This window comes from Myxine glutinosa, chromosome 5, assembly GCF_964187855.1.
Source record: "Myxine glutinosa chromosome 5, kmMyxGlut1.1, whole genome shotgun sequence".
Taxonomy (NCBI): Eukaryota; Metazoa; Chordata; class Myxini; order Myxiniformes; family Myxinidae; genus Myxine; species Myxine glutinosa.
The window spans coordinates 116,792,854-116,819,377 of record NC_136265.1 but is presented as its reverse complement, the minus strand read 5'-3'; the positions used below and the strand labels follow the sequence as shown (position 1 = coordinate 116,819,377).

The 26,524-nt window shown below is 40.3% G+C and overlaps 1 protein-coding gene across 1 annotated transcript in view; it reads left to right on the top strand.

The window, feature by feature from the left end:
- Positions 1 to 26,524, top strand: part of BRWD3 (bromodomain and WD repeat domain containing 3) — a 111,424-nt gene that overhangs the window by 50,805 nt on the left and 34,095 nt on the right. The window contains exons 21-26 of the mRNA XM_078777406.1: positions 6,608 to 6,741; positions 6,872 to 7,007; positions 7,095 to 7,165; positions 8,132 to 8,354; positions 13,245 to 13,364; positions 13,560 to 13,667. Coding sequence (XP_078633532.1) covers positions 6,608 to 6,741; positions 6,872 to 7,007; positions 7,095 to 7,165; positions 8,132 to 8,354; positions 13,245 to 13,364; positions 13,560 to 13,667 — 792 coding nt within the window. The remainder of the gene's footprint in view (positions 1 to 6,607; positions 6,742 to 6,871; positions 7,008 to 7,094; positions 7,166 to 8,131; positions 8,355 to 13,244; positions 13,365 to 13,559; positions 13,668 to 26,524) is intronic.

The window sequence follows — 26,524 nt, the reverse complement described above, 5'->3', positions numbered from 1 at the left end:
AGTCCAGAAGAGAAGATGCTCCGTTGACTGAGATCCGGGTTGGGAATTTGACAGATTGTGTCAGTCCCAGTGAGTCGCAGAAGTCCTTTGCTGAGGAGCCATGGCTGGTGAGAGAGGTGCCCACACCCAGCCAACTGGCATGGTGAGAATTGAAATCACCACATATGAGGAAGAGAGAGTTGGGATGAGTAGATAGAAGTTGGTCCATATTATCAGACAGCGAGATGTAGATGGAGTCATGACTGTTTGGTGGACGGTACAACACACATACAGTCACGTGAAAAAGTAAGTACACCCCATGTAAAGTTTTGACTTTTTCAACATATTTCAACATACAGCTATTTGATCTTCATTTCAACAATATTGATAGATAAAGGTGATATAATATAACAAACTAGCAGAAGTACCCGGCATTGCCGGGCGGGGGAGGGGAGGAGAGGGGGAATGGGGGGGGGGAGGGGAGGGGAGGGGAACAGGGGAGAGGGGAGAAGAGTGGGAGGGGGAGGGGGAGGGGGGGAGGGGAGAAGAGGGGGGGGGATGGGGCGGGTGAGGGATGGGAGGGGGTGGGAGGGGGGAGGGGCGGGGAGGGGAGGAGGGGAGGGGGGAGGAGGGGGAAGGGGGGAGGGGAGGGGAGGGGCGGGAGGGGGAGGGGGAGGGGGGGAAGGGGGGAGGGGGGAGTGGAGAGGGAAGAGGGGGGGATGGGGAGGGTGAGGGATGGGAGGGTGAGGGATGGGAGGGGGAGGGGGTCGGAGGGGGAGGGGGAGCGGGGACCCGGCAGAAGTACCCGGCATTGCTGGGCGGGGGAGGGGAGGGGAACGGGGGGGGAGGGGAAAAGGGAGGGGGGAGGGGAGGGGGTAGGGTGGAGGGGGAAGGAGGGTGGAGGGGTGAAGGCGGAGGGGAGGGGGAGGGGGAGGGGGAAAAGGGAGGGGGAGGGGGAAAAGGGAGGGGGAGGGGAGGGGGAGGGGGAAAAGGGGAGGGGGAGGGGGAAAAGGGAGGGGGAGGGGGAGGGGGAGGGGGAGGGGGAAAAGGGAGGGGGAGGGGGAGGGGGGAAAAGGGAGGGGGGAGGGGGAAAATGGAGGGGGAGGGGAGAAGGGGAGGGGTAGGGTGGAGGGGTAGGGTGGAGGGGGAAGGGAAGGGAGGGGGGAGGGGGGAGGGGGAAGTGGGAGGGAAGGGGATGGCCAGTCAACAATGGCGTTGCAGTGCTCATGGTCGGAGAGCAGCACAACAATCGGACATAGTCCTGCATATTCGCAACAGCACGAAGCGGATTTTGGAGACTCACCGATCCTGTGACGTCCTCCAGTACCGGCGTTGCCGGGCGGGGGAAGGGAGACCCGTACATTCCCAACCCGTACATTCGCCCTCTCGACTCAAGCTCACTCGGACAAAAGCCTCGCACAAATTACACCGTGAAGGCCAATGGTCATGTCTATGCCACAAATCACGGGCGCACTGAATTGAAAATACTAGGGCGTGCCCGCACGTACGTGCTTGCCCGTACGTGCTTGCCCGTACGTGCGTGCAAAAAAACATGCGTGCAAACAACAACAACAAAAAAAAACTTTGAAACCATGTGGCAGTAACGACCACAGAACCCCCCCCTCTATTTACATGAAATGGTTTGGTCCATTCGCAAAGCAAAGCGAACGGCTTGTGAGTACGGTAGAACCCCCCCCTCTATTTACATGAAATGGTTTGGTCATTCGCAAAGCCAAAGCGAACGGCTTGCGAGTACGGTGACCATACCTTGGGAACCACTTGTCCGATTAATTTCAAACCTTGAAAAGGCACATCCTCGGGTCCCCAGCAATATACCTGGCAAGTTTCAATTAGATCGGACCCGTGGTTGTCGAGAAACAGCGGTCACAGACAAACACACACACACACACACACACAGACACACACACAGAGATTACTGGAATTATAGATAGATATAGAACGCTCATACTCTGTGAAAAGTGAAGCCGCCGTGTCGCCATCTTGGTCAGCACGACTCGACCAACTCGCTTTGCGGATCTCGTTTTGTGCGGCAATAAACTGCTCCAATCGGTTACGGAAGGGTTGTGGAAAGACGTTTCACAGCTGTTTCAAAGACATTTAATTCATATCGCACAAAATCGATACAAAACACGATCACATAAAAGGTGAAAAAACGTGTGACGTGTGACGGGATGGAACATCATGTGATCGCTCTGAGCGAATCAGTCTGGCGGCGGTAATGGAACATCACGTGATCGCTCTGAGCGAATCAGCGAGCTGCTCTGGAACCGGCTGAGATTAGCGGGTACTTCGCTGAAATGTGCTGAGGTAAATATGAATAAAAAATATGGATCGTCAAATATTTTGAGTTCGGCCATGTTCGTCCCCACGCTCAATGGCCATGTCTATGTCAAATATCAAGCACGTAAGCCTCTCCGTTTAGGAGTCTATCGGTAACATTACACACACACACACACACACACACACACACACACACACACACACACACACACACACACACACACACATACACACACACACACACACACAACACACACACACACACACACACACACACACAAACTGTGTTTTATATATATAGATATCATGAAACATTTACATTTGTATAATTTATTGTATAATAATAAGTCCATAAATAAGTCCATTGTATAATTTAAATAAACACAAATGCAAATTTCGCATGTGGAAAAAGTAAGTACACCCTTGGCTCTAATAGGTGGTATTGCCCCCTTTGGCAGAAACAACCTCAAGTAGGCGTTTCTTATAACTATATACCAGTCTCTGATATCGACTGGGAGAAATTTTTGCCCACTCCTCCATGCAGAATTCTTTCAGCTGTGCGATGTTTGAGGGGTTTCTTGCATGCACAGCTCGTTTCAAATCCCCCCACATCATCTCGATGGGATTTAGATCCGGCTTTGACTTGGCCATTCCAGAACCCTCCATTTCTTTCTTTTCAGCCATTCCTTGGTGGATTTACTGGTATGTTTAGGGTCATTGTCATGTTGCAAGGTCACCTTTGGTTGAGCTTCAACTTTCCGACAGATGGCCTCACATTATCCTCAAGCACCCTCTGGTACAATGAAGAATTCATTGTGGATTCTCTGATGGTGAGCCGCCCAGGCCCTGATGCAGCGAAGCTGCCCCAAACCATAATATTTCCACCACCATGCTTTGCAGTTGGTATCAGGTTCTTGTGGTCAAATGCTGTCTTCGGTTTTCACCAAACATGTCTTCTGGTCCTGTGGCCCAATAGCTCCACCTTTGACTCATCTGTCCAGAGCACATTGTTCCAGAAGTGCTTGGTCTTTGCCTCGGTGTTCATTGGCAAACTTTATTCTTGCCCTGATGTTCTTTCTGGACAGCAAGGTTTCCTCCTGGCACACCTCCCATGTAGATCAAATTTGTGCAGCCTCTTTCTAATGGTAGACTCGTGCACTTTGACATCAACAGTGGCAAGAGCTACCTGTAGGTCCCGTGATGACATTCTGGGGTTCTTAGAGACTTCTTTCAGCATCTTGCGGTCTGCTCTCGGGCTGCACTTGCTGCGGCGGCCTGGCCTGAACAAGTTGGCAGTTGTTTGGAATCTTCTCCACTTGTAGATGATCTTCCGGACAGTCGAATGATTGATTTCAAATTGTTTGGAGATCTTTTTAAATCCCTTCCAGACTCGTAGGCATCTATAACCTTCTTTCTGAAGGCCTCAGATAGCTCTTTTGATCTAGGCATGGTGACGCCGCACACTTCACAACAAAGAGCAAACCAAACTAAATGTCTGAGGTTTAAATGAGACAGGTTCCTCCAAGATCCTCTCTAACGATTTTCTAATAATTTGCACCTGAGCTGGTGAACCCGATTCTAATTTTAGGTATTTGAAGTAGTGATAAATGTAGGGGTGTTCTTACTTTTTCCACATGCGAAATTTGCATTTATGTTTATTTAAATTATACAATGGACTACAAAATGTAGATGTTTCATGATATTTGTTGTATTATATCACCTTTATCACCATATTGTTGAAATGAAGATCAAATAGCTGTATGTTGAAATATGTTGAAAAAGTCAAAACTTTACATGGGGTGTACTTACTTTTTCACGTGACTGTATGAACAAGAGGTGGGAGCGAAGGGGAAGCCGTAGCCAGAGGTATTCCTGGGGCTGAGGTGGAGAGAGTGCAGTGCAGGGCGAGTGAGGAAGAGAGTTTTTGATAAAGGTAGCAACCCCACCTCCTGGACGAGGCTCAGGTCTATCATACCGGAGGAGGGAGTAACCTGGGAGAGATACCAAGGAATCAGAGACATCATGAAGGAGGAAAGTTTCTGTTAAGCAGAGCACGTCTGGTTTGTCAGAAGCAACCTGTATGGAGAGATCAGTCAAGTTTGAGCGAAGGCCCCGGATGTTTGAGGTCCATACCATTAATGAAGAGGAAGGTGGAGCATCGGATACAGAACGGGGGGGGGGGGGGGACGGGTAGGGTAAGATGTGGAAGAGGTAGGGAGAGCTGTTGAAGGTGTGTTAGAGATTTCAGAATAGCTTGGAGAAAGGGAAGAATGGGGCGGACAAAAGGTTTGATGGTGATTGGGTGAGGCACAGTGAGGTGTTATTTGAGGAGGGGGAAGAGCGAGGCAGAAGGCTGGGGGAGATGAAGGTGAAAGTTGGAAGGGGGAAGAAGCGGGGAGGACGCTTTGAGGAGGAGGGTGAGAGGGGAGTCCAGGAGGTGAGGAGTGAGGGAGAGTCTCGGAGGGGGAGGGGTGTGGGGGGAGTTTAGAAGGGAAGGGGCAAGGGGGGAGATTTGAAAGGGATGGGTGATGGGAAGATTTGGAGGGGAGGGGCAAGGGGGAAGATTTGAAGGAGATGGTGATGGGGAAGATTTGGAGGGGAGGGGTGATGGGGAAGTTTTGGAGGGGAGGGGTGATGGGGAAGTTTTGGAGGGGAGGGGAAGGGGGAATATTTGAAAAAGATGGGTGATGGGGAAGATTTGGAGGGGAGGGGCAAGGGGGTAGATTTGGAGGAGAGGGGTGACGGGGAACTTTTGGAGGGGAGGGGTGATGGGGAAGTTTTGGAGGGGAGGGCGAGGGGGAAGATTTCAAAGGGTTGGGTGATGGGGAAGATTTGGAGGGGAGGGGTAAGGGGGAATATTTGAAAGAGATGGGGTGATGGGGAAGATTTGGAGGGGAGGGGCAAGGGGTAGATTTGGAGGGGAGGGGCAAGGGGTAGATTTGGAGGGGAGGGGTGATGGGGAAGTTTTGGAGGGGAGGGGTGATGGGAGGTTTTGGAGGGAAGGGGTGATGGGGAAGATTTGGAGGGGAGGGGTGATGGGGAAGTTTTGGAGGGAAGGGGGGTGTGGGAAGATTTGGAGGGGATGGGTGAGATTGGATTTTGAAAAGTGTACGATTAATGGGAAACGAACATTTGTTGCAAAATGAGTTTCTTGAGACCTTCGACTCAAAAATACGTTTGAGGACGCTGAAGGATGGTTGGAGTGCAGGAGAGTTTCGGGAATGTTGAAAAGAGGAACTGTAAGAGATGGAATTTTTTTTTGGAATGAATAGATTTGGTGAGCAAGTCGAAAGCATCCTTTTATAGAAGAAGAAGAAAAAGGTGTTATAATATACGACAGAATACAGTTCTTCAGGGGAAAGTTTAAACATTTTTAACAACGTGATCACGAACAACGTGGTCGAAGAACGAACGAACAAATAAGAACAACGAATAAGAGCAGAGAAGGAAATATTTTTTTGGTTTTTTTTTTTTTTCTGAGTTGAGATTTTAAACAAGGAAGTATGGGGTGAAAGACTGGGACAAAAAAACAGGGAATGAAAGTAATTGCTGTGCAATCGACGAACCGCTGAGAGAAAAACAAAGCCTCAAGGTTGGACACGGAAGCCTACTAGGCCTCAGAATACGCAACACGAATTGACCAACGATTTTGTATGCAGGTATGAAAAATTAACACCGAGAATCTTACTAAAGACACACTCTAAGTATTACACACCGAAAGATAGATACAGTTACGACAAAAACACAATTGTTAAAAATTTACTTAATTTCGAAAGCGTGAGCGCATGGACAGCTTCGAACGAACTTGACCTCCAATCTTGCGCATGCGCAATCATTCGAGTTTACTTCTATTTCCATCCTTTCCTGCTCCCTATTCCTCCCCACAACAATTGTTTGTCCATGTCTCACTCTATTTTGTCCTTAACCCCGCTGTTGGTGTTGTCCCCTTCTAATGTTTTTTGGCCTGTTTCTTTCTGATCTGTTCAGAGTTCCAAGCACTTTCATGAGCCTTGACTCTGTATTCAAGAAAATAATTTATTCATCTTGCTCCCCCACCCCACTCATCCCGAAGTCCTCAACTCCGACCCCACTAATCACTAATGTCTTAAACATCCCCCTCCCCCCTTCCCACCCCCCAATCCCAAGTCCTCAACTCCCCCATCCCCAATGATTCAACCTCCCTCTCCAATCCCAAACAAATGCTGCTCAATGACTAAATGCAAACTCGAAAGGAAAGATTGATGAAATTACCAAAGGAGAGAACCCCATTCACGTGACTGGTGTGCGGTGTGGAGTCATGGGAGTCACAACGTATTAGCCATTTCAGTGCAGTCACAACATGCTAATTGTTTCTCACCCCATAAATCAGGATTCAGGAGGGCAGTGCGAGAGGCTCGGGGACAGGAGGAGATTGATGTGTACGAGCGAGAGAAGGATGCAAAACCTGTTGGACAACACAGGGTGAGGCGCTGTGACTCTAGACTCGTTGAGGAGGCCGTAGACCTTCAGATGGTTGTTCTTTGCCACTTATTAAGGTTTTGTAGTTAAGAAGAATATAATGTGTCAATCTATGTGTGTGTCTCATGTCCAGGTGGAGACGTCCGAGGGGGTCAGTCGCCAGGGTAAGGCGAGGCAGAAGAGCAGCAGCACAGCAAACCGTCGAAGAACGTTCCTGCAGAACGGGCCCTGGAGACCTCCAGGATGTTGCTGGAAACACCTCGACCGATGTACGGGTGCACATAAGGGGGACGATGGGGGGGGAAATCGTGTTCTTGGGTCTTTCGCTGTAACCATCTTGTTTGCTGTGTATGCAGAATACGGGAGACAGCAGGGATGAACATTCTTCGGATGAGGAAGAATGGCAGAGTACAAGCAGCTCTTCAAGGTAATGGCAGTCAGTTTTACCTGACCTGACCTCCCTGTGCTTGCACTGTCATCTGCAGGATTGTTAATGTCTGCAATCCCATCTGTGGGAATGTTACAGCTGACTATTCTGTTGCAGTCATTTGTAGAACTCCTTATAGTCCTCGGTGCCCTTGTCATTGTTGACTTGTTCACTTCGGACGACACACATCCATATAATGCAATGACATGGACAAAGCTGTAGGGTGGGGAATTTGATATGGGTGGCCTCAACTTGGCCTACATTGGGGATTGAGATGAAACATCGACAGGAGGAGGGAAAGGGGGCGGCTTTCAGAGAGAGATATTGATATTGGGAATTTGGTAAGGGTGGCCTCAACTTGGCCTACATTGGGGATTGAGATGAAACATCGACAGGAGGAGGGAAAGGGAGCGGCTTTCAGAGAGAGATATTGATATTGGGAATTTGGTAAGGGTGGCCTCAACTTGGCCTACGTTGGGGATTGAGATGAAACATCGACAGGAGGAGGGAAAGGGGGCGGCTTTCAGAGAGAGATATTGATATTGGGAATTTGGTAAGGGTGGCCTCAACTTGGCCTACATTGGGGATTGAGATGAAACATCGACAGGAGGAGGGAAAGGGAGCGGCTTTCAGAGAGAGATATTGATATTGGGAATTTGGTAAGGGTGGCCTCAACTTGGCCTACGTTGGGGATTGAGATCAAACATCGACAGGAGGAGGGAAAGGGAGCGGCTTTCAGAGAGAGATATTGATATTGGGAATTTGTCTGCATTGCTCACCAGAAGAGGTTTGATATTCCTCCAGCTTATCCGCACACCTTCACAATACACACCACCTCATAATACCATTTTGATGTGCGAATAATTTACCTTGCATTTGTGCAAGGTTCAGAGGTGTTCTCCTCGAGCTTCATTCCCGACCATTTCCATTCTTCAGCCTTGATTCGTTCTGCCAATGCATCCTCAGTGACTCTCTTAGTGAGTATTCCGATTGGATTACCGAGGCCGGAGTGAACTTGCAACCTCCCAAGCGATCTACCCGGTGCCGACAGCGCCGTCGGGTCCCTCGCCAAGTCGAATCGACGTCCTCTGATGACAAAGAAGCGAACGTGGACGGCAGCCACGATTCGGAGCCAGGGAGCGACGGGGAACGTCAGTGGTTCAGAGGCAATAAAGGCTGCAGGCAAAAGGTGAGGGTCGGAAGGTGACGGCCGCACTGTGTGTGTATCGGCCTTTGTCTCACGCCTCGCATGCTGTTTCAGCCTCGGGCTACTCGATGTCCAATCAACCTGCTATGTTCACCATCTTTGACAGTGTTCGTTGTGGATATTGCTTTTAATATTTTCGGGTTAACGTTTAATTAGTACCAGCAGAAACAACAACAACAAACAACATGCATTTTAAGGCCATTTTCCCTGCTAGAGCGGGGGTTAGCCTTGCGGTCCCCATGACAATCTTCTCCATTTTGCCCTATTTTCTGCATCCATCCTTGTTAACCCCCTTGCCTGCATTTCTTCTTCCACCATCTTTAGCCAAGTCTTTCTCGGTCTTCCCCGTCCTCTACTTCCTTCTACATTCATTTCCATCACTCTTCTCAACCAGTCACTTTCATCCTTCCTCAAGACATGACCAAACCATCTCAACCTGTTCCTCTTCACAACATCAATCACAGGCTCTATTCCCATCATTTTTCGCAATTCATCATTTGTCTTCCTCTCTCTCAACAATACTCCGCACATCCGTCAAACCATTCGCATTTCCACCCTTTCCAGCCTTCGTTGCTGCTCTACGTTCATTACCCATGTCTCGCTCCCATAAATCATAACACTTCTCACATGCAGCACACACCTTTCCCTTCAGCTTCAACGACACTCTCCTCCTCATCAGCACGCCACTCAGTTCCCGAAACTTCATCCATGCACATCTCACTCTTGCAACCGTTGCCGTGTCTGATCCACCTTCTCCATTCAGCATGTCTCCAAGGTAACAAAATGTTTTCACACCTTCCAGCTCCATGCCGTCTCCAAGATCCAACTCAACATTTCCTCCATCTGCAGCTCCCTCTGTGTACACTTCACACTCGCTTCACTGACGGGAATATTAAGAGAGAGGGGGATTGGAAGGAGGAAGCAGAGGAGGGGGGGGGGGGGGGGGGAGAGAGAGAGCATGGTGAGGTGAGGTGGATGAGAGAGAGGAGAAGGAAGGGGATAGAGAGAGAGAGGTGGAGGAGGAAGTAAGATAGAGAGTGAGAGAGGTGGAGGAGGAAGTAAGATCGAGAGTGAGAGAGGTGGAGGAGGAATTGAAAGACAGAGAGACAGACAGACAGACAGACAGAGAGAGAGACAGAGACAGATTTAGTTGGAGTCTGGAATGGAGACAAAGGGAGGGGAGGGAGAGGATGGAGGAGGGACAGGGGAGCGAGGATGATTATGATGATGAGGAGGGGGGAGATGGGAGGTGGAGGAGAAAGAGGATAAGGAAGGGGATAGAGAGTGAGAGGGGTGGAGTAGGAAGTGAGTGAGAGAGAGAGAGAGAGAGGTGGAGTAGGAAGTGAGAGAGAGAGAGGTGGAGTGTGTGTGTGTGTGTGTGTGTGTGTGTGTGTGTGTGTGTGTGTGTGTGTGTGTGTGTGTGTGTGTGTGTGTGTGTGTGTGTGTGTGTGACAGAGACAGAGATATATATATGATGGAGAGAGAGAGATGATGGAGACGGCGAGAGGAGAGAGAGGGATTTAGTTAGAGTCAGGAATGGAGACAGAGGGGAGGCAGAGGATGGAGGAGGGACAGGGAAGCAAGGATGATGAGGAGGGGGGGGGGGGGGGGTAGAGGGGAGGAAAAATTGAGAAGGGGTAGGGGAGACAGGAGAGTTGAAAATCTGGCAGCTGTGACACCCAGTTTAACGTCCACCTGAGGGTCGGCACACACTGATGAATCACCCTGCCTGTGATGCTGGGTCGGGATTAGAACCCAGGCCTAGACCACTTAGAGCGAGGGTCCATACCTTTCAGCTATCATGCTTGTCCTGTTGCTTTTTATCATATATATATATATATATATATATATATATATATATATATATATATATATATATATATATATGTATATATAATTATTTATATATATATATATATATATATATATATAATTATATATATATATATATATATATATATATATATATATATATATATATATATATATAAATGAATGAATGAAATTTTTTTTTTTTTTTTTTTGTATACTGAATCGAGGCTCGTGAAAGAGCTAACATTTATTTCACAAACAAATCAACCAGACAAACAAAATATATAAGAAGAGGGAGCGGAAGACAAGATGGGGAGAGAAGGGGGCACAACAAACACACAACATTTCAAACACATTTGAGAGCAGGGAGATGAGTGGGAGGGAGAGGGCTTGGGGGGAGGAGGCGTGGGAAGGGGGGGGGAACGTTTTAAGGCCATTTTTCCCCGCTAGAGCGGGGGTTAGCCTTGCGGGCCCCATGACAATCATGGTTCCCTGTTTGAGGCAATGTTTTTATGGCCGGATGCCATTCCTGACGCCAACCCTTGGTCACGCTCCTACGATGCGCAGGGATACGGTGTACCTATTCTAAATTGGGGTACACACCGTGATCATTCATCCCAACAAGTTGGTACTCAATTTGCCGACCTGGGAAGGATGACAGGCTGAGTCAACCCCCCTGGCGTTAATTCAGCGATCGACCGGGATTCAAACCCAGGATCCTAGGATCCCAAGCCGGCACCCTAACCGCTAAGCCAACACCAGGCTTTGTGGAGGGAACATAACTGGAGAGAACCGAGAGTTATTATTTGATTACATATCTGTTGTTTAGTTTTAAGTCTTATGATTCCTTTGGTATGATTCTCCATTCTGCCCTGTCTCCTAACAACAACAACCACCTTTAGAGGCCATTTTTCCCCGCAAAGCGGGGGTTGGCCTTTTTCGGGAACCGTGGTTGTTGTTGTTTTTCGGTCCCCTTTTTGAAGCAATGTTTTACGGCCGGATGCCCTTCCTGACGCCAACCCTTTTTGCCGCCTTTAACGACAAACAGGGAATTACCAGTGAACTGGTACTCAATTTGCCGACCTCGGAAGGATGACAGGCTGAGTCAACCCCCCTGGCGTTAATTCGGCGATTGACCGGGATTCAAACCCAGGATCCTAGAGGATCCTAAGCCGGCACCCTAGCCGCTAGCCCAACACCAGGGATGGCCCAACACCAACACCAACACCTGTCTCCTAACAACCATTGAAAATGGTTTAAAACAGAGTGATACATTTAAAATACCTTTAGTCTGTGTAATATACTGCTTTATTGGTGAGGCCAAAGCCGTGAGGCGTGCTCTCGCGATATAAAATATACAGTCGTGGCCAAAAATATTGGCACCCTTTCACTTTTTTCAAACAACTCACAATTTTCTCCAAATATAAGTTGAAATTCACAAAAGTATTTGGTCGCCACAATTCTTTATTTCACTGTCAATATAACAGAACGTTTGTTTTTGATTCAGAACTTAATATTTCCTTTAAAATCAGAAAATAAAAAGAAATGGCATTCACAAAATTATTGACTCCCTCGACTTCATATTTGGTAGCATAGACTTTGGACAAAATATCTGCAGTCAAGCACTTCCTATAGCCATGAATGAGCTTCCTTCACCTCTCTACTGGGAGTTTGTTCCACTCTTCTAATGCAAACTGCTCCAGTTCTCCCAGATTTGATGGGTGCCTTCTCCCAACTGCTGTTTTCAGATCTCCCCACAGGTGTTCAATGGGATTTAGATCTGGACTCATTGCTGGCCACTTCAGAACAGTCCAGCGTTTTGTCTTGAACCATTCCTGGGTGCTTTTTGAAGTGTGTTTGGTGTCATTGTCCTGCTGCAAGACCCATGACCTTTGACGGAGACCCTGCTTTCTGACACTGGGTTGAACATTGCGCTCCAAAATGCCTTGGTAATCTCCTGATTTCATGATGCCATGCACACATTCAAGGTACCCAGTGCTGGAGGCAGCATAGCAACCCCAAAACATCACTGGACCTCCTTCATGTTTGACTAGGGAAGGTGTTCTTTTCTTGATTTTGGATTGTTCAGGTGTGTTTTGGTAAACTCCAGTCGGGCTTTGTTATGTCTCTCTCAGCAGTGGGGGTACACCTGGGTCTCCCACCATAGAATCCCCTTTTATTGAGTTGGCGACAGATGGTGTGAGTTGAAACTGTCGTACCTTGTGTCGGAGGTCAGCTTGAATCTGTTTGGCAGTTGATTGAGGTGCTTGCTCCACCATTCGATCAATCCTTCACTGCCATCTTCGATCAAGTTTTCTCTTGTTACCACGTCCAGGGAGGTTGGCTACAGTGCCATGGGCCTTAAACTTCCTGATAACATTGCGTACGGTGCACACAGGATCATCAAGGGCTCTGGAGATGGACTTGTCACCTTGAGATTGTCCATGCTTGGCTACAATCTTGTGTCTGACCTCAGGCAATTCTCTGATTTTCTTTCTTTTCTCCATGCTCATTGCGGTACACATAGTGATACAAAACAGCAGAATGACTCCTTTTCTCCATTCAAACTGGTTGAATGAGTGATTTTTATATTGCAGGCACCTGCAACTCACCACAGGTGAGTTCAATTCTAAAGTAAAGGAGAATCACCTGCTTGAAATCTAATTATTTCTAACAACTTCTAAAAGGTGCCAATAATATTGTCCGGGCCATTTTAGGATTTCTGTGTGGAATAAGCTAAGATTTAGTAATTTTTTCACCTTTTTTTGTTTTGTTCCACTGCAAACCAAATAAATACAAATGGGGATAACAAAATATTTTTTAATTTCAACATTTTTCTGGAAGAAATGGTGCATTATTTGGAAAATGTGTAAGGGCGCAATATTTTTGACCAAGACTGTATATATATATATATATATAATATGATCGTTTGCATATGCTGTTACCAACGATATTAAGTGGCGTCATGAGTGTATAATCGTTAACCCTTCTTGCATTGCTAAACCAAGAAGATAACAACCATGACCGCCCAACCCACAACCCCTCGGACTGCTTACACAGCTTCGAGCAGCTGCTCGGTTGGATGGAAGGGGTCAGGCCCCAAGCTCATGCCTTCCTCCCGAATGGATCTTAAGCACCGTCCCACACCGCACACCGTTTGTACCACAGATGGGAGATGAGGTGAGAGTTTGAGATTCATAAACTTTCCCCTGTACCAGCTGGATTTTGTTACATTAATGAGATTATCTGAAAACGCGTTGTTACTTGAGTTATCTTGGCCATTGAGGTCTGAGGAAAGAATGTAAGTGTTCTCATATTTGACTTCCTTTCTCTCTGTGATTCCCCACTTTCATTGCATCCCGCTACATCTCACAGGTCATGTACTTTCGTCAGGGGCACGAAGCTTACGTACAGGCGGCCAGGAAGGCTCGCGTACCTGGTGTACACCCACGTAAACAGCCTTGGGTAAAGCAACTGCTCAGGGTATGCTGGATCCAGCTCTGTGCGTTCATGTCTGTGTGTGCACATGTGTGTATGCATGTGCATGGATGTGTGCTTTAATTGTTGTCTCAATATGCGGATTTTCGAAGATCTACAAGCATCCACCTCCGTTTAAGGGATCACGATTCATGGACTAATTTGTGAAGTTTTCTTGTTCTCAAAGTTTTGTTCCAGGGTCTCTTTTCAGGATCGTCACTGAGCCCCGGACACCTTCCAACTGTAGTTTGGTTGTGGTAATGCTCCCAGGAATGGTTTTTATGATTTCCGTAAAGTTCTTCTTTATCATTCCGATTCTCCAAGGATCACTGGTACAATTTTGGCACTCTTCAGTTTTGAGGATCTTTTCTTTGAAGAAAGACTTCATTTTTGAGGTCCTGGTATTTGGTCATTTTCTTGATTTCTGCGTTGTTTAGGTTGTTGTTGTTGTTGAAAAACTTCTGCGTTGTTTAGCCTGGTGTTGGGCTAGCGGCTAGGGTGCCAGCTTAGGATCCTAGGATCCTGGGTTCGAATCCCGGTCGATCGCTGAATTAACGCCAGGGGGGTTGACTCAGCCTGTCATCCTTCCGAGGTCGGCAAATTGAGTACCAGTTCACTGGTAATTCCCTGTTTGTCGTAAAAAGGCGACAAAAAGGGTTGGCGGCAGGAAGGGCATCCGGCTGTAAAACATTGCTTCAAAAAGAGGACCAAAAAACAACAACAACCACGGTCCCCGAAAAAGGCCAACCCCCGCTTGCGGGGGAAAATGGCCTCTAAAGGTGGTTTTTTTTAGGCCAAAATCGCTGGGAACTGAAACCTCAATCAGCAATGCTGTTTTGTACACCGCACCTTTCCTATGCCATCTCCAGGCATTGCAAAACGTCATTGCTGGGCACTGAAGGGGGCTCGGCAGTGACGCACGCTGAAAGAGAGTACTCAGTTTTCACTCTGGTTAGTAGTGTAATAATGTTGCTTCTGGGACACCTCCGTTTAACATGGGAAATCCCTATCTAATGTCATTTACCCCCTTGTCTTTTTCAAAAATCATAAACACCTCTATTTCTCCCACCCTCATCTTTATGAACCTTTTGTCTGTAGTACCTATCCTTAATGTTGTTCATTAGACCACTCAAACACTACAAATATTTGTTTTCTCTTATAGACCTATCATCCTTCTTCTACATATCATCTGGCAGATTAATCTTTGACCCACTCAAACATTGACCCATTCACTTCCATATTAATTCTTTCCCTCCCTCATTGCCCCTAAAGACCTCTATTTCTCTCACCCTGTTCTTTACGAACCTTCTAACCTTTTGACATGTTATCCTTATTCATTAGACCACTTAAACACCTGTGATCCTTCTGACCTTATGGACCTTTTAACCTTTTACTCTTAATATCATCTGGTGAATATAACCCACTCAAACATCGACCCGACAAATATTTGTTTATGCGTGGGAAATAATTTAATTCTCTTGCCACTCTCTTCACCATCTAATATATTAACAAAAAATATGTTTGAGTTTGGTTCTTTATTAAGATATTTTAACTGAGCTAAGATAAAATGGTAAACCTCCCTCAATGTTCTTGTTTGAGCACCTCCAGTGCCACATACCATTTTAAAATTAAAGTATATATTTTCCTGACAACCATCAAAGTTTTCCGTCCACTCAAAAATATTTCCATCTTTTTTACCCAATTCACCGGTATTTAAATTAATTCTCTTATTTGTTTTGTGAATTTTTTTACCAGTTGCCTTTTCAATTATACCTATTTGATATTTTTCACATTCATTATGTTTTCCATTTATATACCAAGGTTGATTACACCTCCACTCTTTAGTCTGGTTGATACTTGGTTCTATCATTTATATAATAGTAAAAAAGGCGGCGGTAGCCCGTTAAAATCCCCAACCCCCCCCCCCTTTTTAACTTATCACTTATATATATCTTATCACTTATATATATCTTATCACTTATGTATATCTTATCACTTATATATATCTTATCACTTATATATATATCTTATCACTTATATACTTATATAACCATAAGGGAGACTATCAATTCCATTTTCTAAAATAAACCTCTTATCATCAAAAGCCCCCAATGCTTTCTTATTTATCTCTTCTGAATATAATTGATGTTTATAACTTCTTATTCCATTAATCTTTCTAAACTCTTCTTTCTTTGTTGTTAAACAGTTATAATAATCCTTAAAGTTTATTGTTTCTTTAATAACATTTTTCTTTACACCTTTTAACTTCTTATCAGTCTTTTCAACGTTATTCACAATGTATTTATAAGCATAAGCCTTTGACCTCAATCCCACAAATTCACTCATAACATTTCCTCCTAATTCATCCTTGAACTTTCCAATCACCTTTTTATTTTTAGAAGAGAACAACTCACTCTCTGGACTGTAATTACTCGTGTCATAGATATTAATGTCTCTTTTCATGTCTGAATAAACATCGTTGGTATTAATTTTCAAAATAAAACTATCTGTATCCATATAAAGTAGATTAACATCATTTTGATATTTCTTCCTCAAGTTATTATAAAAGTAATCATACATTAATGACTTTGATAAATCAAGAATTGTTGTTCCAATATAAATAGGTTTGTTCATTTCAATACTCTCTTTAATCAAATGGATCGCACAAAAGTTCTCAGTAAAGACCTCAGCTCGAGTAAAACTCGGTCTATTAATTAATTTTGATGCTTGTTCCCAAGATGTTGATAATCTGATATTTTGTCTTTTCCTCACATTCTCCATAGTCTTACCAAAGACCGCATTATTCATCAATTTATAAAAGTCTTTCTCAAAATCTGTTTTTGACTCTGTTCTTCTTTGTGTATTAAAATCAATGTACCCCTTTAACCAATGACTTTGATTGAACTTTAGAACCCTATGGATCTTCTCTACTCTTAGACCTTTTGATAAATATTGTCGCAAATTTCTTTGGTGTAGAACATAATTTTTCTTGTTATATAATGTAGTAAGTAATTTTTCTGTTGATTCACCTATATCAAACGATCGTTGATAATCACTCAACCATTCTTTCTTTGGACTTTCTTTCTCACAAGCAAATGGGAGATCTTTGTGTAGGTTATGGAGTTCCTCTGGATATTTTAAATCAATTTCAAAATAATAACCAACTTTTTCTTCATCCAATTCTTTTTGTGTAGAGATACATACATCTTGTAAAACGTTTTTGTAGTCTTTTTCCTTTACCCATCTAAGTTTTCCATAAGGAAGAGCCTGAGACATTGCCCAGCCATACAGGTTGTTTGCGTCATAGTACATCAAGTAAGAACTCTCTTTCGTTGGATCATAATTTGGAAGATATTTGTTATTTGCTTTTGCGTATCTACTCGAGCAGACTTGTGAAATTCCACCTCTTTTTGCCTTTTCAATCATCAAAAGCATATCAACATCGGTTATCAAATCCAAACCTTGTTTTGTCATTTTCAACATCGCACTCCAGGCCAATCCAGGTGCTGTGTAGTAGTGAGCAGGATCCAATCCATATCCAGTGCGACAAACAGATCTAAAGGCTTCAAATACATCGGCCAATAAAAGCACATCAGTTTTGAGATACAAATCGTGATACTCGCCAAGATTCTTGATGTTATATTTTTCCCAAACATTTTGTGCGTGTACATAATCTTTATCAGATATATGACTATTATTTAATTTGTTATAGAAATTTTCTTTTGAAGGAAGTTGTGTTTCATTGAATCTCTCAAATGAGTCCATATAGTCATAGGGGTAAATTCCCTTTTGTGTTAGAAAATCTTTATCTAAAAAATACTCTGAAAGACATGGAAACTCTTTTAGATTTTGAACCAAGTTAACCAATGGACTTGCCATGAATTTAAATGTATCAAGAAATCTGATATGAGTAATAGGAGATGTGTGAATTGTTTTTGTGAATGAAATGTATTTCTGATCCGTGTTTGGAATTGCTGAGATACTTCCAGAAGTCTTTGAGAGTTCCTTGATAAATAGATGTGTATCATAATGAGCGTTGTTATGAAGAAAGACAGGAATGAAAGAGGGGAGTTGATAATTAATATTACAACTTTGATGAGCCGGACCTCTATATTTACCAGTGAGATGACAATGGTCTCTAACCTTTAGACCTTTACCAATTTTCTCCTCACAAATATGACAGACATTGTTTTTTATAAATTCCCTTTTTTCTTTACTTGTTAAGGACATTGGTTTATTGGTTTCTCTCATTATCTTGGTTAATCGAACACAGTCTTTTTCTAGTCGTTTCACAAACTCCTCTGGGGTATTTGAGCCTCTATACATCTCTAACTTGTTATATTTATCACCAACGGATGATTTGATATAATAACAAAAACCACAAGGAGTATGTTTTTGATATTTATTTGTGTATGATTCTTTTGGATCTGGAGAAGCAGTATCAATTTTTTCTAAAATACTTTCAAAATCAGCATATATAACAAATGGATGTTTGATCTTTTTATTTTCATCTTTGAATGTGATCTTTGAGCCTTCTTTAGGCATATTGATTACCGTTGATTTATGTTCGCCACAATAATTTGAATGTTTATCTAATCTTTCTTGTGAATTGAAGAAGTTAAGACAACGCAAACAAATATATATTTTATTTGTTCTCTTACAGACTTGTGGTTTTATTAATTTAGCAATATCTTTGATGTATGTATAATGTGAATTTTCGTCTGAATTAAAATATAGAAGATTAATATGAGTTTGTTTACAATTGTCAGAAAGCTTTAAAACCTGAATGTTGTTTGTTTCTGTTAGACCATAAACATTAACTGATAAATTATTCATCTTTTCAAATTTAGGAATATCATTTAAAGTCATCGGAAACTTTAGATCTTTCGTATTTAATGTATTCTCATATTTTTTATAATGAGATACTCTTTCATCATGAAAATGTGGAGGATGTAAGTGTGCTAAAATAGACCAGAGAAAACATTTATTGTCTTTATTTTTGATATTGATAACTGCTTTTCTATTTTTGATAACACTGGGTAAATCAATGTAAGAAGAAGCTTTTAGAGGATCTGATTTAAGAATATGAATGTCTATGTAAATAATTTTTCCTATATTGAATCCACTTCCTACGATTGAATTATCCACATCTTGCTCTTGTTTAATAAGTTCATCATAGACTCCTGATGTTTTAAAATCTTGATATGAAGATATAAAGTGTGGCTCAGTTCTCATGTATGGTGCATCTATAACTCCTTCATCCTTTGTCATTTCTAATTTTACTCCCATATAAAATTTAAGTGGTTTCATTTCCTTTAGTGTTTTTTCAATCAACGTTTGAACAGCAGGTTTAACTATTTCTACAGCATCAACTATAGACTCTGGTTCAGGAGGTTTGAAGTTAAAGACTCTTATTTTAATATGTCCTTTGAATGCTCCATCAGAGTTTTTAGTTGTGATAAAATTTGATAAATGTAGATTTGTTTTAAGATGTATTTTGAAGCCTTTCTTGAGGATATTTTTATTACATGTAGAACAGTGTTTTGTTTCAGGTGGAAGAGGGGAAAGTTTGTTTAAAATGTTGTATGTATGTTTTGCGGTGAGAATATGTTGTTTATAATATTTTACTTCCTTCTCGCAAGTATCACAATAAACCATATTTATAGCGTGAGAAAACGTGGTGTTTTATATATATCACTGTGCTTAAAATAAAACACTTTTGGGCTTTACAGCTCCGTTTTATATATATCGCTGTGCTTAAACTAAAACACTTTTTCACTCAGAATCATCTAAGTCATAACTATCACATGAATACTCAGAATCATACTCAGAGTCATCAATAAAGCTACTCTCATAACTATCATTTGAGCACAAACTATTAGTATCATAACTATCATCTGTGTTCAATGAAATACTATCATCACCATCGTCCGAGTTCAATGAAATACTATCATCACTATCGTCCGAGTTCAATGAAATAGTAAAATCTTCACTGCTGTAATGACTCATATTTAATTAGCAGAAAAAACCTTTCCATCTATACCAATATACTTTCTTTCATTAACGGATTCAATCTCTACATTTTTAATATCAAAAGTTATCTTTAAATAATCTCTAACTATCATAGAACGAAATGACATTTCACCAGAAATATTAACATCATTCATTTTACTTAGATCTACACCCTTTGGATTATTAAAGTAAATACAAATTTCTCCACGAGTATTGTTGATGGTCTTATCATTCTTTTTCAAAGTATCGTGGTCAATCACTTTTTCAAGCTTTGAATAAATTGCCAGGAGTAGAGGAGAAACTTTTGTTAGATTTACTTTAATGGATGTCTTTCCAGGTATAGTTAGAGCTCTTCCTTTAAATGAAATAGAGGGGCTCATGTTATTTTCCATAACTGGTTTTACCCAAAAATTTCCATATTTATCTTTGTTCAATTTAACATCTTTGACATATTTTTCTATATCTTTCACTGAAGTAGAGATTGAGTGAAATTTGTCTTTTGTGCTTTGAAACATTGTATTTATTAATGAATAAACTTGCGTTTAGTTTAAGTAAAAATTTACCATATAAATATGATAAGTTCTGAAGGATATTTAGAATTTCCAGACTCTCCATATGATAAATTAGAGAATTGTCCGGCTTGTGATAGAATAGGGCTTAATAATGAGGGTTCATATAAACAATGTATTTTCTGTGATTTAATTTTAATTAATGATAATAAAAAATATAAAAATATATATAACTCTTTTAAATTAGAACCAAAAATGAATTACTTTACAAGATTAATAAGAGAGATGAATGTTAAGTATTGTGATGATAATACACCATTTCTTTCAAGGGAAGAGACTATTTGTATTGAGGAAATGTATAAGGGTTTAATGATATTTATTATTCAAAATAATTTTAATGGAAATGTTAATACAAGATACTATATAAATAAAATAATGAATTATTTTGAAATTAAACCCGAACTCAGGATAAAATATAGAGTTTCTAAAATAGCTCAAAAAAAGTTAGATGACTTGTTTTCCAAATATATAAATGAATGATTTTTTACCCGTTTGGGAAAATAAGATAAAGTTTAATAACCATAAAAACATTCCAAATTCATTGAGATGTCTAATAGTTGGTTCAAGCGGATGTGGGAAAACCTGTTTACTTTTAAAGATGCTCCTTGGTCCTAATTTTTTAGATTATGATAATTTAATAATTTTTACAAAGTCAAGTTTTCAACCCGAGTATCAACTACTCTCACAAGGTTTTAATGCAGGTCTTAAAAAGGAAGACATTATCGGTTTATTTAAACTTCAAAACAAACTAAATGATTATAACATTGAGGATATAATACAACTATTTTGTGATACACAGAAATCAAAATCGAAACCCATAACTTGTATTCTCAGTGATAATACGGATGATATACCTTCACCTCAAGATTTAGATAAATCAAAAAAGAACCTCGTCATCTTTGATGATTGTGTTAATGAGAGAAACCAAACAGTAATGGATAGCTACTATACAAGAGGGAGACATTCTTCTTGTAATTGTATATATCTTAGTCAATCATATTTTCAACTCCCTCGACGCTCAATAAGAAACAATGCCAATACTTTTATTTTATTTAAGTTAAATTCAATAGATGTAAATAATTTTTGGAGAGATAATTGCTCTACGTTATGTAGTAAAAAAGAATTTGAAAATTATATGAAACACACGATTGGAAAATATAAATATATTGTTGTGAAACAAGATGAGATACTAAATGATATTTTTCAATAAATAAATACAGAAAATGAATACCGAAGAAAGAGAAAGAAAGTTTAAGGAACATCAACAATTAGTTTCAAAAGTTGTTAAACAACAGGAAGAGATAAAGAAGAAACGGAGACAGAAACTAACTGGTGAAGAAGCCTTTGAAAGAAAACAAGAGAAATTCTTTAAACCACTTTTGAAAACTCAACACTCACCTACAGTTCCCACGGTAGAATTTACTCCGAAAAAACTTCAAATGCTCAAAGATTTTAGTCAGATAACAAAACAAGAACTTGGTGAATTAGAATATGATGACGAGGGATTATTTCGGAAACTTGAGGAGGTAAATCAACCCCCTAATTATGTTGTGGAAGCTCTTCAAAACAATGAATATTCGGCGGGTTCAAAAACCAGAGCAGGTCTCATTCCAACAGAAGAACCAGCAGTGTTTCATCTTGTGGAAGAAAAGGTATTGATATTTAATGATGAATTGATGTTCTTGAGTTCTACTCAACCAAATGTTAAATTAACTCCAAGATTAATGTTTCTTCTAACAAACCCCGGATTCAGCGGTTCAAAATATTTTGAGGAACCACTTGATATGGAAAGAGAGGAAGATAGGGTATATATTGAGTTGTTAAATGCACTTGATTATGGAGTTTCTGTTGCTGGTAAAAGTAAGAAGAATGAGAAGGAGAAACATATTATTGATGCTTTAAGTAAGCTTGGTTCGGGTGTTAGTTTTCTTCCAAATGACCCATCACAATTAGTTAATAGGCTATTATTGTTGTTAGGTAGTAAGAAGGCTGGAAACAACAATTGTTTTAATGAATCCTCAGCCATTTTAGATCAGTTGATGAATATGAAAATAATTAATAAATGTCAATACAAAGATATTTTATTAGATATTAAATAAGATGAGAAGCACAATTCTTAGTTTTAATTTCACAACGAGCGATTACACAGCTTCATTCCCTTACCCACTACAACTTGACCCCCTTACCTCATATGAGGCATCTTTATTGTCAATGGAAACTTATAATACCTTGTTTAATATCACAGAGAAAAACAACAAGTTTAGTTATAATCCAGGAAGTGGATATAAAACTATAACCGTTTCACCTGGAGCTTACGAGATTTCTCAAATATCTTCAGAAGTCTCTCGCCTTATGAAAGAAAAAGGTGATGAACCAAAAAATATTGTAATAGATATTCAAAAACACACTTCAAAATCAACTATTAAACTTAAAAATAATTATAAAGTTGATTTCACGATTGAAAATTCGTTTAGAGAGCTATTGGGTTTCTCTTCAAAAAAGATTGAAAATAACGGGACGTTTTACAGTGATAATGTTATCCAAATATCCTCCGGTATAAATTCAGTATTAATTCATTGTGATTTGATTGATGGTGCTTATAACGATGGAATAAGAACAAATACAATATTTTCATTCAGTGCATACTCAACCCCGATTGGTTATAAATTTAATATGGAACCAAAAAATCTTGTCTATTTACCTGTGTCAGGAAAAACCATATACAGAGTAAATTTTAGGATAACCGACCAAGATAATCGTATGATATCCTTTAATGATGAAATTATATCCATCAGAATTCACCTACGTGAAGTTTTTCAATAAATAAATAATGGTTATTGTGAGAAAACACGAGTTGGGAAAATATAAAATAATTACAGGGGAGGGCATGTTCCTTTCACCAGACTATACAAGGTATGTGGGTAGAGGATACTATAAACCTAAGAGACAACGAGGTGTAGGTCATCAATTTCGAAATAAAGGAGATGGGATAATTGATACTCTAATGGGTATTGGTTCAACCATCCTTAAACATAAAGACCTAATTGGTTCAACTGCTTCTGCCGTGGGCTCCGTTGCGGGTGCTATAAAGAGTATAAAAGATGCTCAAAAGGAGTCTCATAAATTACAAGCAATCAAAGAAATAAAAAAAGGTAAAACTCAACTATCTTCACAAGAACGACAAAAAATCATTAAAATACTTGGGTCAGGGTTTCAACAATTTTAATGCTATATAAATACAAGTATGGAAGCGATTGATAGTATCTATGATTTGGATGATACGATTATCATTTCAAACTCCACTAAAAAGGAAGACTATTTTAAGGTAAATGCTATAACAGGAACAGACTGGAATTCAAACGGAACAAAAAGTTTTGAAATAAATAATCAACAAACTTACTTGAATATAGCTGATAGTTTCTTGCTGTGTAAATTTAAATTCACTAAGGCTGCGAATAATACTAATGCTACACTCGTAAATGATTTCTTCTGGAAAATGTTTGACAGTGTCCGCCTGTATATTGGAACACAAGAGGTTGAAGCGGTTGATTATGTCTCTGCTACATCTGAAATGATGAAATTTACACTATATTCGTTTAGTGATAGAATGGGTAAGGGAGCTGTTGAGGGTTTTATTCCTGATATGTCAACGGGTACAAACGCAGACCCTGGTTATAGTCAAAGGAAGTCAATGTATAATGATGACGCAAAAGCTGAGAATAGTTTTACCGTAGCAGTACCTCTGAAAGGTATATTTGGATTTTGTGATTATGATAAAGTTTTGTATGGGCTTAAAATTAGATTTCAACTACAAAGGAATGATAATGTAAATAGATTGCTTTTTGGGGATGAAAATGCTTTTGGAGAAAATAATAAATTTGTTATTAATGATTTGTGTTGGTATATCAGTGAATATACTCCTAATCTTAAAACGGAAGAGATGTTAAATAGAAGACTTAACTCAAAGAAACCGCTAAATGTATCATACCTTAAAAGAAGATGTCAACACGTTAAACTGGAACACACTACCTACACTTGGAATTTAGGTGTTCTTCAAGGAAAGCCACGATACCTCTGGCTCATTTTTAAAAAACCAGATGGAGAGGACGGTACTAATAAGAATAATGCCCTGAGTGATAATGCAAAGGTGAAACAACTTCGGGTTTCTCTTGATGGCACATTTTATCCGCGAGATAGATTGGAAATTGATTGGGAAAAAAATGATTATGCGGAAGCCTACAAGTCCTACCAAAAGGTGTGTGAAAGTAATGGTAATAATGATCCTATTTTGGATATGGTTGCATTTAAAGGTTTATATACAATCTACGCAATTGACCTGAGTTCTCAAAAGGAAACTATAAAGTCTAATCGAGTGGATACTTCTCTATACATTGAAAGAGGGGAGAGTGAAGAGGTTAATGCATATTGTTTGCTTTTGGAGGAAACAGAATTACAGATTAATACAGATAATGGTGTTATGATTAATATCACATAGGTTTTTTCTCATAAATAAATGGTTGGGGTATATGTTAATCAAATCAATCTTAATAAATTAACATCTTGTATTCAAAATCAAAAGCCTTGTATTATTAATGTTAATACAATTCAAAGAAAAGGAGCTGTAAGAATTGATGTTTTACTCACACACACACAAGTAAAAACACTAAATGATGTTGGATCACTTAAAATTAAAATGACGAAACCTATGTTAAAGAAATATTCAATAGACGAGTCAAGAGGAGGATTTCTCCCGTTTCTAATTCCTTTATTTGCTGGTTTAAGTGCGGCGGGAGCATTGACTGGTGGTATTTCAGCAGCGGTAAAAACTGCTAACGAAAGGAAGGCACAACTACAAGCTCAAAAAGAATTGGAAAGACATAACAAGGAGTTGGAGAAACAAATTAGTGGAAGTGGTGTAATTGTAGATTTTGCTCAAAAACTTGAAAGTCTACCTGATAAAGCTAGATTGTTGGTTGGAGATATGCTTTCCTCTATCGCTCAAGCGGGTGTTAAACTAACTAAACGGGGTAATGGATTGTATCTTTCTCATAAATAAATGGATAAATGGTTTAAACAATTTGGAAAGAATACAACGTCAAATATAGAACTAGCTAAGTATTGTAAAACACTAAAAATTGATAATGTGGTTATTTGTATGAGAGATGAATTAATACATATAAATAAGAATACAAAGAATATTATTATGAATTTAGACACACAGAATGGTTCTCATTGGGTTTGTATTCATAATAGTCAGGATAAATATTATTTTGATAGTTATGGTATGCCACCACCTGTTGAAGTAATACAATTCTTACAGAATGGTGTTTATCAAACATTCCAAGTTCAAGAAATTAATTCTAAATGTTGTGGCCAATTATGTTTATATGTATTATTTCAACTCAACAATAATGAAAATTTTTATGATATCATTTTTTATCTAATATAAATGACCTATGTTGGAAAAGATGGTTCTATCTTTGGAAAATCCTCTCAGGATATTGATTTATCAAATTATTATACAAAGGCACAGGCTGAACGACAAAAATATAGTGTAAGTAAAAATATTAATATGAAGAATACTTATAAATTAATCAATTATCCAAACCCTACAGATGCGAATGACTTGATTAGATTCAGTGATTTATCACAATATATATCTTTAAAGAAAACAGCACGTTTTGTGAAACAAGTAAAATTTACAACCACAACACCTGGTTATACTGACCATACACCTTTCCTCATTGAATTTAACTACCTGCTTACAATTAAATTTTATAAAGAAGGACATTTAGTTAATATGCGAATTAATAAATGGGGGTATGATATGCCTGATTTAGGGTATAATTGGTCTTTTTCAATAAACATAGAAGACCTACATGATTTAAATCAGTCTCGTAAAGAAGAATATTATCCACTTGGTGAAGATAAGGATTTATGTGGAAGTACAATTAGTAAACAACAAATACGTGATTTTAAGAAAATAAAAATATATGATAGTATAGCGATGGTTCGCATGACAAAGAAGGAAGGTAATGAGATAAGGATAGAAAGCCGAGGAATACAAACCGATTTGGTAGTGGGAAGATGGGGTGGTATTACCTGTCATAATATTAATCTCACATATATTTCTGATACATAAATGGCAGGAAGAAGACTACAAGAGAATTATAATTTTTGTATTCAAGGATACCTACAAGAAAAGGGTGCTCGGTATTACATACCTTATGATTTGGAGCATATACATGGGAATTTTGTCATAAAAAACTGGCCTTATACTGA